This window comes from Rhinolophus hipposideros (assembly GCF_964194185.1).
Source record: "Rhinolophus hipposideros genome assembly, chromosome: 3".
NCBI lineage: Eukaryota > Metazoa > Chordata > Mammalia > Chiroptera > Rhinolophidae > Rhinolophus > Rhinolophus hipposideros.
The window spans coordinates 47,701,522-47,716,353 of NC_138049.1; the positions used below are offsets into that span (position 1 = coordinate 47,701,522).

General features: G+C 39.2%; 1 protein-coding gene across 1 annotated transcript in view; it reads left to right on the top strand.

Annotated features, from left to right (window-relative positions):
• The first annotated feature begins 374 nt into the window (after positions 1–374).
• The window catches only part of OSTM1 (osteoclastogenesis associated transmembrane protein 1), a 25,012-nt gene continuing 10,554 nt past the window's right edge, over positions 375–14,832 (top strand). The window contains exons 1-2 of the mRNA XM_081035226.1: positions 375–904; positions 6,366–6,480. Of these exons, the coding sequence (XP_080891352.1) occupies positions 521–904; positions 6,366–6,480 (499 nt within the window). The 5' untranslated portion in view covers positions 375–520. The remainder of the gene's footprint in view (positions 905–6,365; positions 6,481–14,832) is intronic.

Here is a 14,832-nt window from a genome sequence, read left to right on the forward strand (position 1 = left end):
CGCAAGTGACCGATCTGCAAATCCACCTGCGAGCAAGCGTTCTCAGGGCACTCACTCGGAGTTCCCACGAGCACGAGCCCGTCCTTCTGCGGTGTGACTTCTAGAACGCAGGGAACCCGCAAAGCGGTGGGTGATCGAGGGCCGAGACCCCCGAGATTTAACTGCTCCAAGTGGTGGACGAGCGTATTCACAGCGCCGGCGAGCCGGGTCTCGGGCGCGCACAGCCCGACGCTGCGCGGGGGGGTCTCGCGCGCGCCTCAGTCACACGCGGCACGCCCGCCGGATGCGCGAAGCCGCCCACGTGTGCGCGGCCCCGTGCGCGCGCCGGCCCGCGGGCCGCGCGAGGCTCACGGCAGCCAATGGGGCGGGGCGCCGCGCGCCGGGGGCGGGGCCGTGACGCGCGCGCCTCCTGACCCCGCTCGCGGCCTGCGCCCGAGGAAGCCGGAAGCAGCGGCCGTCCGCGGCGCCGGCGCGGGGTGGAGAGGCGGCGGTGAGCGTCCTGGGGTCGGTGAACCCTGCGATGGATCCCGACGCGACGGGCGCGCGGCTGAGGTCGTTGCTGCTGCCGCTGCTGTGGTCGGCACTGGCCCTGGGCGCGCTGCCCTCGGCGAGCGGCTCCCACAGGCTCCTGTACGACCTCCTGTCGGAGCAGCAGTTGCTGGAGGTGGAAGACTTGTCCCTGACGCTGCTGCAGGGCGGAAGGCTGGGGCCGCTGTCGCTGCCCCCGGACCTGCCGGATTTGGATCCCGAGTGCCGGGAGCTGCTGCTCGACTTCGCCCACAGCAGCGCCGCGCTGACCGGGTGTCTGGTGCGTGGCGCCCGGCCGGTGCGCCTGTGTCAGAACTGCTACCCTCTCTTCCAGCAAGTCGCCACCAAAATGGACAACATCAGCAGAGCCGTGGGGGTGGGTAGGGGAGACCGCCCGGGGCCGCTGGCGTGGGGGGTTGGGAGAGGAGGAGGGTGTGATGCTGGTTCACCCGGGGGGCCTCGGGTTCCCCACCTGTAAGGAAAAGGGATGGGACTGGGACGGCATGGTCGCGTTCGGGGCATCGGAGAAGGGGCTTTCGTGACAGGGCTTGGGGTTTGCAGTTTTGCCTTCCTGGCTGCTGTCGGGCGTCTTTTTGGTACATGTGTGCCGATAGGTCTGACTAGTTTTCTTGTGGCTCTTCCAGCCCTAACCCTACTCTTCCTTCTCTTTCTCTCTCCTACCCGCTTCCCCCAAACTCCACCACCGCTTCTTCCCGTGTCCACGTGCAGTTCCCGGGGAGGACCCTCTCCTGAAACCCCACGTCGATTGGGAGAACTGCAGTGTAGTCGTGCTTAGGGGCTGGAGCCGTGAAGCCGGACACACCCAGACGTCCCACTTGCCAGCACTTTGACCTTGGGTTATTTGACAGGCAGCGGTTTGCTCCTCTTACCTGCGGTGCACTTGGCGCAAGCTGCGTGCTCTGCGCTCATGTCCTCATCTGTAAGGTCGGGATGTGAGGAACCCGTAGGAAACTGGCGCAGAGTCATAGTTCTCAGTCAGCGGGAGGGAAAATTTTAGGAAACGGTCGATCCACCCCTCCTTCCTGGTACCCTTAGAGCTTTTCTCATCGTGGGGTAGATGCCGAGAGGGACTTTACAAAACGACACAGACGGTGTTTCCCTGCTTCTAGGAACGCTGACAGGGTCCAGGGTAGGAGAGGATTGGAGTGTCGGCTGGTGGGAGTCACGAGGGGTGGGCCGGTGCGTCTTGCAAAGGGAAATGGTGAGGAATGGCTGGGACTGAGGAATATAAGAGGAATACAAGTTCCTCTTCTGTTGAGAGCATAAGTCATCTCATGAAAATGTGGTTGGCATTCTTTCATAAATCGTAGTTGATTTGAGAAAATGTGGACTTGCATATAGTTGCATTCTGTTTTGAGTCAGTCTGATGTGACTTAACGTAATTTTTTTCTTTTTTACATGAAGAGGGGATTGGTTTGAATTAAATAAATCCGGTGGTCAGTCTTTTCGTAAAGAGCTAGTTTTCAAGGCAGTTTAAATTTAGTCTTACATGCAATATTTTTCAGACATACTTCTGTTGGGTATAGCAAGACATGCCTCTTGGGTCGTACACCTCATACTATGATTTTAAAATAAAGCCCCCAAAACTTGTCCCTGTCACCTACAGCAGGTGATATAATATGGCATCATATTGTGTTTGGAGCAAAGGTGAGTTGTTTTGTGGCCAGAATGACTGAGTCATGATGCAAAGCGTGGACCTTTTGAGGCAGCAAATGCTTTTCTCATTTGTGTAGATACTGTGACATTAGGAAGAGGTTAAAAATTACTACAAACTCTAGCGGTACAGTATTATGGACATCACCCAATCTGAGTATGAATTTCCACATGAATTCCCCTTCCCAGTGTGGGAGTGGCAGAAATTTCTCCTTTGTGCCCCAGATTTCTACCAGTGATCTGGGCAATGGCTCGCCTCACTCCACCCTTGTGTGAAAGGAAGAGAGTAAAGAGAAAAAGGCAGGAAAACTGTTTCCCCAATCTGCATATCCTCTCCAACTCATCCTAGACTTTGGTTTCTTTTTCCTATTTTCCTCAGTGTTTGATGTGATTTATTAGCTCAAAAGCATGATTTCTACAGTTCTGAGGTACTTCGTGGATTTAATAGGCTTTTGGGATTGGTTTGGGAGTTGAACCATCCAGTGTAATAGTGAACATAGAGAAAAGTGTGTTCTGAGTTTGTTAGGTGTGAACTTGAAGGAATCAAGGAGTGTGATGTGGGGTGTTATTTCTCAAGAGGAACATATTTTCATTGACTCATATACTTAGTTTTTCACTTAAATCAGTTTCATCAGCAAGTACATGCTACTCTTAGATATTGGGCTGGGAAAAGGATGTAGAAGGAAAAGGATGATAAGATGCAGGCCTCAAACTTTCAGTGTAGTTGGGGAAATAAACATATATTGAGAAACATAGGAAAAAAATCATCATTGTGAATGTGTGAATTGTACAACAGCAATGTAGAGCGAAAGGATGAAGGAGATGCTGAATTAAAAGAAGGAACAGAGCAAGGTGGGCTTAATCAGAGAAAACCTACAAGCTGAATTCTGAACAAAACATACTTTCTCACCTCTTTAGGGTGAATCCATGTCTACTGATTGGGAGAGAAGGGCAGTATAACGAGGAGAAAAAGAATCAAAGGTAGAAATGAGCAAGCTATTTCTGTGGTCCAGCATACCAGTTCATTTAACTGTAATAGAATTATCTGATGAGAATTCTTTTTTCTTGGCACTTCCTCTTGAAATTATGAGGATCACATATACATACAGTTTTATTATCTCCAGGTAAAGAATACAGTGGTTTGTGAAACCTGAATGTAGAACTAACGGACTCCCCCTTCCTTAGAGTCATACTTTCTTCTTTTAGTTTAAGCTGATAGGGATATGGTTTCGTGACCTGTTCTGCATCATTAGAATTGTTGCCAGGATGCTTTGGCCCTGCAGATTCTGAATTGCTAACCTCTGTCTTATTCTACTTGGTTTGTTTAAAATTGAGCTAGATGGACGTTTAGATACATATATATATATATATTTATGAAGGTGCTAGTGATTGGGGGTGTGTATCTGGAAGTGTTCAACATACTTTTAATATAGATTAATACATAAATTCTTAGGAATACAGGCAGAAAATTGGAACATAGCATAACAATCTGTCTTTTGTTAGAGATCAGAAAATGTAATGCTTATGTATTCATTCAAAAAATTGTTGAGTACCTATTTTGTGCAGGCTAGTGGTATTTACTAGCAATATAGCTGTAAATGAGCAGAGCTTGTAGTGTGGTAGGGAAAACAGACACCAAACATGCCATTATACAAGTAATCATTTAGTTCAGGTGTGATAAAGTGTTGCACAGAAAACGACCCCGATGCTACCAAAGCATGTACCAGGGTGCTGATCTGCACTGAGGCTGGGGGTAGACAGAGTGGTCAGTGACGAAAGCTGACACCTAAATTTGAGAGGGTGTGGGGCAGAGGAGTGAAGGTGTACATGTAAAGAAGTAGCAGGTATGAAGATGCTTGTAAAAAGCATGGGCTATATAGAAACCTACATTGTTGTTTCCTCTCATCTTAAAAAATACCGGGGGTGTCAAAAGAATATATACGCATGACTTGTATTCATCTTCTGTTATCGGTATATATTGAGTATTACAATTTTAATAGCTTTTTCCTTTCTTAAAATGTGCATACATTTTTTTGGCACCCTCTGTATATAGGTGGATATATACTATAAGAAACAGCCTCAAAGTGATTAACTTATTCAAGGCCATGTAATGGAAGAGGCTGGGCTTGAACCCAGAAGGATACCGCTACCACTACCTATTTCATAGAGTTGTTACAAGGATTAAATGACTTACGCATTTGGAGCATTTGGAACCATTAGGTACTCAGTGACTACATCATCATCATCGGGATCATTTATCACTTCTCTTCCATTTCCACGGTTGCCACCATCTTTTCATCATACCTGAACTTTGGAAACGGTCTAATTAGTCTATGCCTCCTCACCCTACATACAGTGACTTAGACGTATATTCCCCTAACTCTGCTCTTCATGTCATTCTCAAAAATCTTAGAAAGTTTCCCACTGTATGATGCTTATGACCCTCAGGACTCTTCCTAACTTTGACCTAACTTGTCTCTCCAGTGCCTCCACTTTCACAGAGGTGCCCTCCGTTCTAGCTATATCGGCCTACTGAATCCTCCCTGAATACCATGTGATCATGCCCACTTTCCCCCAAGGATCACTTTATTCCCCCATTTTAGAATCCTCGTCCCTTTCTTAGTATAGGGCTTAGTTCAAATCTTACTTCCTCCAGAAACTCTTCCCAATTTTCACCAACTACACTGATGTCTTCCTCAACTGAACTGTTCCACACATTGACCGCTCATCCAAGCTATGTTATGTTGATTTTTTAAATAGCCAGTCACCTGCTTATGACTGCTTCTCACTTAATTGAATCTCACCTGCTTATGTAGATTCAATTAAGTAATGATTGTGCTTAGCCAACTACACCCACTGAGAGCACTTTAGGTTGGCAGCAAGGTAACTAGGTGAAATAGCATATATCAGTTACTTCTAGGTGCCAGACTGTGCTAAGTGGTTATTGTATGTGGTTTTCATTTAATGCAGTCCCTATAGGACTCATGGTTATGAAACTGAACCTCAGAAAGGTTATGTGAGCTGCCCAAGATGACCAGCTTGTGGCCGAGGCTGTCTGACTCCTCAGGCCGAGCTCTAATCCTGTGGCTTATATTGCTCTGAAAGCAATTCCAAGCAAGGGACTTTTAAATGTTTTGTTCAATTCACTATTTTAAAAGCAAGCATTCATTTGGATGCATCTTTTAATGAGATGACAAAACTAAGCCACAGAGAGGGTAACCATCCTAAAGTGAACAGAGATATTTTAAAGTAGGAATTCTGCCATTAAGCCCTTTTCCCCTCTTTTCTCACCCCACATGGCTGATCAGTTCTTTTCTAGAGTTATCCCTCTTTCTCTTTTATTACTCATCACACTATTTAATTCTTTGTCTTTATGTGTCTGAGGAGGTTCTTGGAGCCCGAGTGTTGACACTACCTTATGCTTTTTGTATCCTCAAAATACCAGGATTCTTATAGTGCCTGGTAAGTAGCAGGAGTTAATTAACTTTGAAAGAATGAAGGGTCATCTGGACTTAGTTCCTTGCTTGGGGCAAAAAGGAAATGAAATAGATAAGGATCAAATAATTTAGGAATTTGGATATATTATTTGCATAGCATGAGTTTCATTATTAAAATGATCTGTAGAAAGCATATTCTATTTGGGTACAAACTGGATGTAGATTATAAGATTTTTAATCAAAATTTGTTCAGAAGATAAAACTCAATGTTTTGTGATCATTTACCCACCAGATTTTAAAATGTGTATAATAATATGTGTTAATTGTAGAAAAATGTAAACAGTGTAAAAGAGGCAAAAAAAAAAAAAAGGAAAAGAAAAATCACCATATTTCCATTATTCAGACATAACCACTGCTACATTTTGGTGAATAGCTTTCCTATGCGTAAAAAGTAAGAAATATGACGTACACAATTTGTAAAGATTGTACTATAGGAGCAAGTCCTTATTTAAGAAGCAAAGATTTTCTTCCCTTGCAAGTGAACCTGATATCAATAAATGTTAGCTGCTACTGTTTTATTACAATTGTTATTAATGATATCATTATTTGATTATATCAAACAAAATGTTAAATGCTTAGAATAAATATCTCAATTGCCTCAGGTTGTGGTTTGGGAACTCTAAAAATACTCAATTTGTATTTTCCTATCTTTTTTTGTTGTTACAGAATACTTCAGAGAGTCCTAATTGCGCCAGAAGTCTCTTGATGGCAGACAGAATGCAAATAGTTGTGATTCTGTCTGAGTTTTTTAATTCCACGTGGCAGAAGGCAAATTGCGCAAGTAAGCAATTCTTTCATTTTCACATTGCAGTTATGGTTCAATAGTATAGATGCCAGATTTTATTTTAATGAAATTTGAAATCCTTGAGTCTAGATAATGCTGTATATTAACTATGTTTGAATGAGCTGTGATTAGCATCATGGTTTATTAGTGGGAACTACTTGGGCAAGTACCGAAAGGCAGAGCAGTCTACGGTAGCAGTTAACAGCATGGGCTTTGCAGTCAGACAGATTTGGGTTTGATTCTAAGTTCTGCCCCTTACCTAGCCCTATTTTGCTAGCAGCCAGACCTTGGGCATGTAACTTTGCCTCATTTGTAGATGGTAATAATGGAACCTACCTTAATGATTGTTTTGAGGATTAAATGAAATAAATTGTGTAAAACACTTAGCTCAGTACCTAGCACATATTAATGTTCAAGCAATGTTAACTGTTTAATAATTATGATGTTTATAAAATCTATCAAATGGTGGTGGGTGGGTGGAGGAAGGTGATAACATCTGTTCTACCAGTTTTGCAGGTTTGTATGTATTTGTATCATAAAATGAGATCTATTTTCAGGCGTTCTTTGGAAAAATTAAAATCACTATTTCAATTCAGAAGTGTTTTGAATGCCAAGTATGTACTAGGCAGTTCTTGTTTTCCAGGCCGTATAATTTAGTGAGGGAGAAAGTTCTATTTACAGTATCACCTAAGGCAGATGAATAAATGCTGTAATAAAATTATAGAGTCCTTGGGGAAAGTAGAAAATAAATTGAATTGGGGAGAATTTGAAGTGACTTCCTGGAGAAGGTACCTTTTGATTGTGCACCTTTATGGCTGGGCAAGATTTCAATAAGCAGAGGTGAGAGGAAGGACGTCCCAGGCAGAGTGGCATCATGCACGGAGGCACCGAGGCGTAAAACAGCAGTGGGTGTCCCCAGGTCCTGGAGGCGCAGTGGGAGGTACAGTAGGATCTTGACTGGTACAGTAGTTCAGCTGTTATCCCAACATTTTTCATGCTGCTTAGAACACCAGCATATTATTTAAAATGTTTATGTACTATAGTATCTTGGGAGTTTACAGTATACATGGAATATTAAAGGCAGAGACGAGTACTGCAAGTTAAAGAAAAGTTTTTTTTAACATAATTTAACCTAGCTCTTTCCAAGGTTTTTTTATTTTTTAACGACAAAGATTTTATTTTTCATAGAATCCCATTGAAAGAGGAAGAGAGAGACCAGTGAGGAAGAAGTTATAGTAGGTTAGTCAAGAAGCAAAGAAAACATGAAATAGGTCACAGGCTGTGGAAATTGTGGAAATGGAAGGGACAGCATGGATTAAAAATCTCTGTACCTGTACAACATTAAGGAGTTGAACTTTTCTAAGAGTTTAACTTTTGTACAGACTTGCCTTTTTATTTAGTTCATGTGAAGAAAAACTATAAATGTGAAAAAGACCACCTAAGTTTCTTTTCCTTTGAAGTATACCATGGTATGAATATTGACTCTCTTAAGTGTGTCTCTATTAATTCAAATTTTCTGTTAATTTAAATAGAGGATTGGCTGACCGTTAACTTTTTTAAAAAGCAAAACTTTTTTGGAGTAAAAATTTCTGTGTAATATAATAAAATGTATAAATATGATTGAACAGAGTTTGCTTAACCTATCTAGGAGAGCTGTTGTTTTTAATAATTTTTTTATTTTCCAATTACAGTTGATATACAATATTATATTAGTTTCAGATGTGCAACATAGTGATTAGGCATTTATATATAATTAGGCATTTATTTATCAGGTCACCCTGATAAATCCAGTACCCATCTGACACCATATGTAGTTATTACAATATGTATTACTGACTATATTCCTTATGCTATACTTTACGTCCCATGACAATTTTTTTAAAATGACAATTAAAAAAAAATTTTATTGTGGAATATTAGGGAACAGTGTGTTTTATTGGGGAATATTGGGGAACAGTGTGTTTCTCCAGGGCTCATCAGCTCCAAGTCGCCGTCCCTCAGTTTAGCTATGGAGGACACAGCTGAGCTCCAAGTCTAGTTGCCGTTTTCAATCTTTAGTTGCAGGGGGTGCAGCCCACCATCCCATGCAGGAACCGGTAACCTTGTGGTTGAGAGCTCACGCTCTAACCAACTGAGCCATCATCCTGCCACCCCTCCGGAAGCTCAGTGGCAGCTCATTGTCTTCAATCTAGTTGTGGAGGGTGCAGCTCACTGGCCCATGTGGGAATCGAACCGGCAACCCTGCCGTTCAGAGCGCGTGCTACAACCAACTGAGCCATCCAGCCACTACCCCCATGACTATTTTGTAACTACCAATTTGTACTTCTTAATCCCTTCCCCCTTTTCATCCATCCCCTCAACACCCCCTCCCAAGTGGCAACCATCAAAATGTTCTCTGTATCTATGCATTTGTTTCTGTTTTTGTTTATTTTGTTCTTTAGATTCCACATATAAGTGAAATCGTATGGCATTTGTCTTTCTCTGTCTGACTTACTCCATTCAACACAGTACGCTCTAGGTCCACTTGTGTTGTTGCAGATGGCAGATTTCATTCTTTTTTTATGGCTGAGTGATATTCCATTGTATATATGCACTAGCTCTTCTTTATCCATTCATCCATTGATGGACACCCAGGTTGTAGGAGAGCTGTTTTTGAGTATTCTTAAGCCCTTTAGAAAAATCCATTGATAAAGAAAAAAATGTTTATTACAAATAATTTAAAATAAGTTGATTAAAATAAGTGGAATGTGTATTGGGGTTCACTTCTTTTGACTTATGTGACTTAATTTATATACTTGAGAGATAAAGTATCTTTAAAAAGAATTTTGTAATGAAGACTGCACTCATTCTAGCTTTCTTCTCCAGTTAGTTAGGAAAAAAAGAAAATATTTTGCTGCATATTTACTCAATACTGTTTAGAATAAATTCTTAGGGTACCTTTGTTTTTCTATGAGATATTCTATCTCGAAAATATTCCTTGAGTATTTATATGTTAGCTGCAGATAGAGAGATTGGGTATTTCATTTTCCAGGATTATGCATTAAAAATTATCTTTCATATATTGTTTCATTTACATTTTAAAATTTCATCATAATTTATATTCTATATTTTAAATGGAAGTAAAATAGTTCCTATAAATTTGTACTCTTTAGTTTTCTCTTGGGCATTCTAAAATAATCCTCTTAACTAAACTCTAATGATCTTTGCCAAATTACCTGGAAACACTTCTAATTATGTTTTCTGCAAATCTATTTAATAAAAATAATGTGAACATTTTAAAAAATTTAAAGAATTTTTCAAATACTTTAAATTTTTACCAAAATTTAATAAGGCATTCTTACTTGAGCAACATAGTCTTCTCTTACAAAGTAGTGAGTAAAGAAATTTGTAAGAAGGGAAAAATGAGGAGCTGACGACGGTAACCAGTTGTCAAATTAAATAATATTTCTCAGTTTCATAGCCCTGATCTCATTTGAATTTCACAGTAAACCCTGCGAGATAGAACGACGGCTCAGAAAATGTAATGTGCTGCAGATCAGGAGTCTAGAACAAAACTAGAAAGCCATAGGACTGTTCATCTGAATAGACAGTATTCATGAGTTAATGTCTCATTTTGTTTTTTTAAAGTTCTGTTTGACAAATTCATGGCACAGTCTCCATTTTAAGAAATATAAATGCACGTTAGTTAGCCCTACAAAAGTTTAACATTTATGCTACATACATGCTTGATATTATGGAAAACCTAATCTTTTACTAAAAATATAAATGTAAAATACTTTTTTTCTAAAAACCAATTAGTACTACATAAAATTAAAACTAGATACTATGAAAACAAATTTTTAATAGAGTTGCACATTTTCTAACGTTAACCTTCAGCAAAGATCAGGCATCAGGTTCTGCTGCCATCATGTCTCTAGCAACCAGATCTCTTAAACCACTAATTTCATGGGTCCTCACTCTTTTATTTTATTAATGAATCATGCTAAAGCCTTCTCCTTATCTATGCACTTCAAAGAAAATCCATTTCTTACTTATCCAGTCATTGTTTATTAAATCATTGGCCTATAGAAATCTGTAAAAGACTATAAGGGATATTTACTCTTTGAATAAAATGGAAGAAAACAATCATATCACACTATAACTTGAAATGGATTGTGCCCGATCAGAAGTTTGCCTAGGATGTTGTCATTTTATATTGTAGGAGACCAGAATATGCCACACCAAAATACACTTTTTTGGCATAAGGATATTTTGAGCTGATTATTTTGCGAAACAGCAGACACAGGAGAAACTCTGAAAATAGTAGAAGTAACATTTTGTAAGAGAAATTTATATTTATAAAGGAAATCTTCATTTGTAAGAGCGTCTCCCTCTCTGTACCAAGAAGATGACTAAATCACCAGAGAATCTTGTAAATGGAGAAGCAGAGATGTAAATCTGTATACCAAGCCTTACCCTTGTTTACCGTACTTTTCCTTGTTACTTCCCCCTAATTGGCTTCCCCCACACCCTTCTTTCTTTGCTTTTAGCTGAAGATGTAAGTCTGAATTCTAAGCCACCTCTTTGAGTTAGTAGTTTTCCTTGTGTATCTTCCATGTATATAGAAGATATACAAGTTAATAAACTTCTCTGTTTTTCTCCTGCTAATCTGTCTTTTGTTATGGAGGTCCCAGCTGAGAACTTAGAAGGGTAGAGGGAAAGTTACTTTTTCTCCCTTATAGTATATACGTGAAAATCATAATGTAAAGATTAAAAGAAAAATTTCTGGTTTGCTTTTTTATTTAAACACAAGCAAAGACTTATCAGTTTTCTCAACACTTGTGTGAAATCGTTAAACACAAGCCACTAACCCATTTGTCTCAGTTACCTTTTTGAGATGATGTAGTTATTAAATTTGCAAATACACAGCTGCTAACTGATGCCAGCATAAGGATCTTTAATAGTAAATAATACGAATCCATTCAGTCTGGCAAAAAATAAACTGGAAAGGAAAAAATTTACAAAGGAAGAACAAAAATTACTGATGTGTTTTTAAAATTTGTTAACTGAGACATCAGTTTGGATACATTTTGTAGGATATATTTTTTTATATAAAATGACCACGTTTTTATCCTCTGTGCTACCAAATGCAAAACTATAATCATATAGGTAAAAATCTTTTTAAATGAATTTAAGGGGCTATTAGAATTTGAAAAAAAAAATTAAAAATGTAAAAATATAAAACCTAAAATATTGTTTAAAAGAATATTATTAAAGTTAACACTGCCAACACCACCTTTTCTTTCTACTTGATCTAGATACGGGTTGGTACCTATTTTGTAGTTATTAGTTGATGAAAAGAAGGCTAGAAACCCAATAAAGAGAGAATGCCATCCATATATCACTCCTATCTCTTTTATTTTCAGAATTCCTGTATCTTTAAATTATATTAGTCTTGGTAGGAAACGAGTTTTTGGAAATTGATGGAGACTCAAAAATGTTAAGAGGTCAACTCTTCCAATTCACATTACGAATGACATGGAAACTAATTGTTGTAGAGAATGACTGCTAAGAAGTAAAGATACTATATCAAAGATTTCTCCTGTACAGAATTTGAAAGATGTTATCAGAAGTGTGTTGTGGACATAGGGATAGTTATTGAGATGCTACTTGGTTATCTTATACATATGACAGTTGAATAATTCCAGATTAACCAGATTTGGTGAGACCATGAATTGTTTTATGGTAAAATAATTGACATAGAACATTGTTTAAGGTATATAATGTATTCATTTGATACACTGACACATTGCAAAATGGTTACCACTGTTGTGTTAGGCAACACCTCTCTCACATCACATCATTACCGTTTCTTTCTTGTGGTAAGAACATTTAAGATTTACTCTCTTAGCAACTTTCAAGTACATAGTATAGTACTAACTGTAATACAAGACTAATAACAAGTACAAGTGCTGTGATCACCATGCTGTATGTTAGATCCCAGAACTGGAGGTTCGTATCCTTTGACCAATATCTCCCCATTTTCCCTACCCCCCAACCCCTGGCAATCACCATTCTTCTCTCTGTTTCTGTGAGCTCAGCTCATAGTTGACTGTTTATGTGGGGGTTTGTTTCTGGACTCTTGATTCTGTTCCATTGGTCCCCTTCCCTGTGATAAGAGTCAGTCCTACCCGGTTGATGAAACTCCGGGGGAAGGGATTTATGACATTTGAGGTTTTTTTTTGTTTTGTTTTGTTTTTGGTAGATCTGTCTTTAGGCAAATAAGGGGAATTTACAAAAAGTTTCTCTTTGCAGCTGCTATTTTTTAAGTGCCTTCAGCTCAAAATAATCCTTATAGCAAAGGCATATTTTAGAAAGGCATATTCTGCCCCTCTTCACTTATGTCTTGGTTCTTTAAAATCCAATAATAAAACTTAATGGTTAACCAGAGGTCAATTAACCAGAACCCCTCTTTCCCTTATTTTATCTATATGGTAATGTACTAAACATTAGACTTATTTGTATCTTATAATTTAAAATGTCTTAGTTTTCATACTTATTAAACTTAATTATGTTGCTCAGGTACAAAATTCTCACAGTTTCTACTATGTTTTTCTGAAGCTTGCCCTGTTTTTCAGAAATTGGTGATTATCTCGTTTTCCATGAAACTAGTTTTGAAAAACAGCAGAGATATTTATCCAAACTGCTAACAGATGCCAAATACTTTATCTAAAGATGCATAATTCCTGTTAACGATAATTGAGTAGGTTTCTATTAGGTTTCTGTGTAAGGTCTTGAATCCTTAACACTTTAAGAATGCTTCCTGAGCTGATGCTTGAGCCCTCACTGAGAAAGCAGCTATGCCAATCTGTCCTTGATGAGGCTGCATTGGTTATCTAAGATGAGGCAAATTCAGAATTACCACTTCACTTAGTGCTTAGAGGAAGCTTTAGTATTACTAATATTCCTTAACTTACTAATTTCTAAAATATATAGCTTCTCATTGCTTATAACCTCATGCTCCAATTCCTGCAGAAGGATAAAAGGAATTTTACTGGAGTTCCTTTGTTTTAAATCAGAAAGTCAGGGCTCTTTAATAGTGAAGATATTTTTAGCCCCATTGTATAAGTGAACTTTTTTGCTTTATAATACCACTGTTTAATGATCATTGAAAAAATTTTGATGGTACTGCATTAAAATAGCATATAAATTACTTTTTCTTCTTTTGGTTTTTATAATTCTATAAATTACTTTTTTATAAAGAAATGATTTCAGTTACATACTTTGTATAGAAGAGATTGCTAATGCCCTCTCATATTCATGTGCTTTATACTGCTTTTGTAGGCAACACAGGGACCCCTCCCCCCATTTATCCCTATATTATATATGTTAGTTGCCATGACATGGCTCATTATAACACAGATGTACCATCGCCATGGATGAAATTGTATTCCCTGTACTTTCCTGCAAAATGTCCACTACAAAAGCTGTTCAATCTTATTAGTCCAATATACTAATATTCTGCGTATTTGTAATTGTATTTATTTATATATGCTCTGCCTCATGCGTAAAAGGGTTCAAGTCACTATGATAACATTAAACCAGATTAAGAGGGGCTTATGTTACATTTTTACTAAAAAGAATTTAGTGTGTGAATTTTTTGAAAGCTGATGGAGTAACATTTTTAAATAGTAAGGAAAAAGTGGTCTGATTAAAAAATCACTTTGAGAGTCTGGAAAGTATATTTTGTATTTCAATGCTTTACTAACTTGAGGTATGATATATCCCTTTATTTCTCTGGCTGTTTGCTAATTTGTGAAGTGCTCCCTCAGATTTTTAATTGATAAGGTGAACAGTCAAAATGGGACTTACATTCATGAGAAGGTAGAACTGCAGAGAATGTACAGTACGCGAGTTGAGAGAGGGAAAGACTAGAAATAAGTTCATCATGGCCCCATGAATCCCAGGTGCAGACCAAGCCCTGCACCTGGGGGCCTGGGTGAGGGGGTGAATGGGGCTGAATTCCCACTCAGCCTCTGGAAGCAGGAGTGTTTTCGTAATTAACCTCCCCAGAGGGGATGTCTTGCTTTAATTTGCACACAGGAGTCTGAATGTGCTATTGCTGCCCTGTTCACCAGGTTTGGGGTTCATCTCCATTGCCAACACTGATCAGTTGGTAGTGATGGCGTGAATCCTGTGAGGCATGATATCTGTGGGTCGGGGGGTGAGGAAGGGTGGCATCTGCTTGTTGACTCGAGCATTGAACTTGAATGGTTTAGAATATAGATGTGAATATTTTATTTGTTTTGTAGTGTTTGAAAGTGCAAGCTCAGGAATCATTCTGAGTAGAAATACCAAGATTTCACTTAC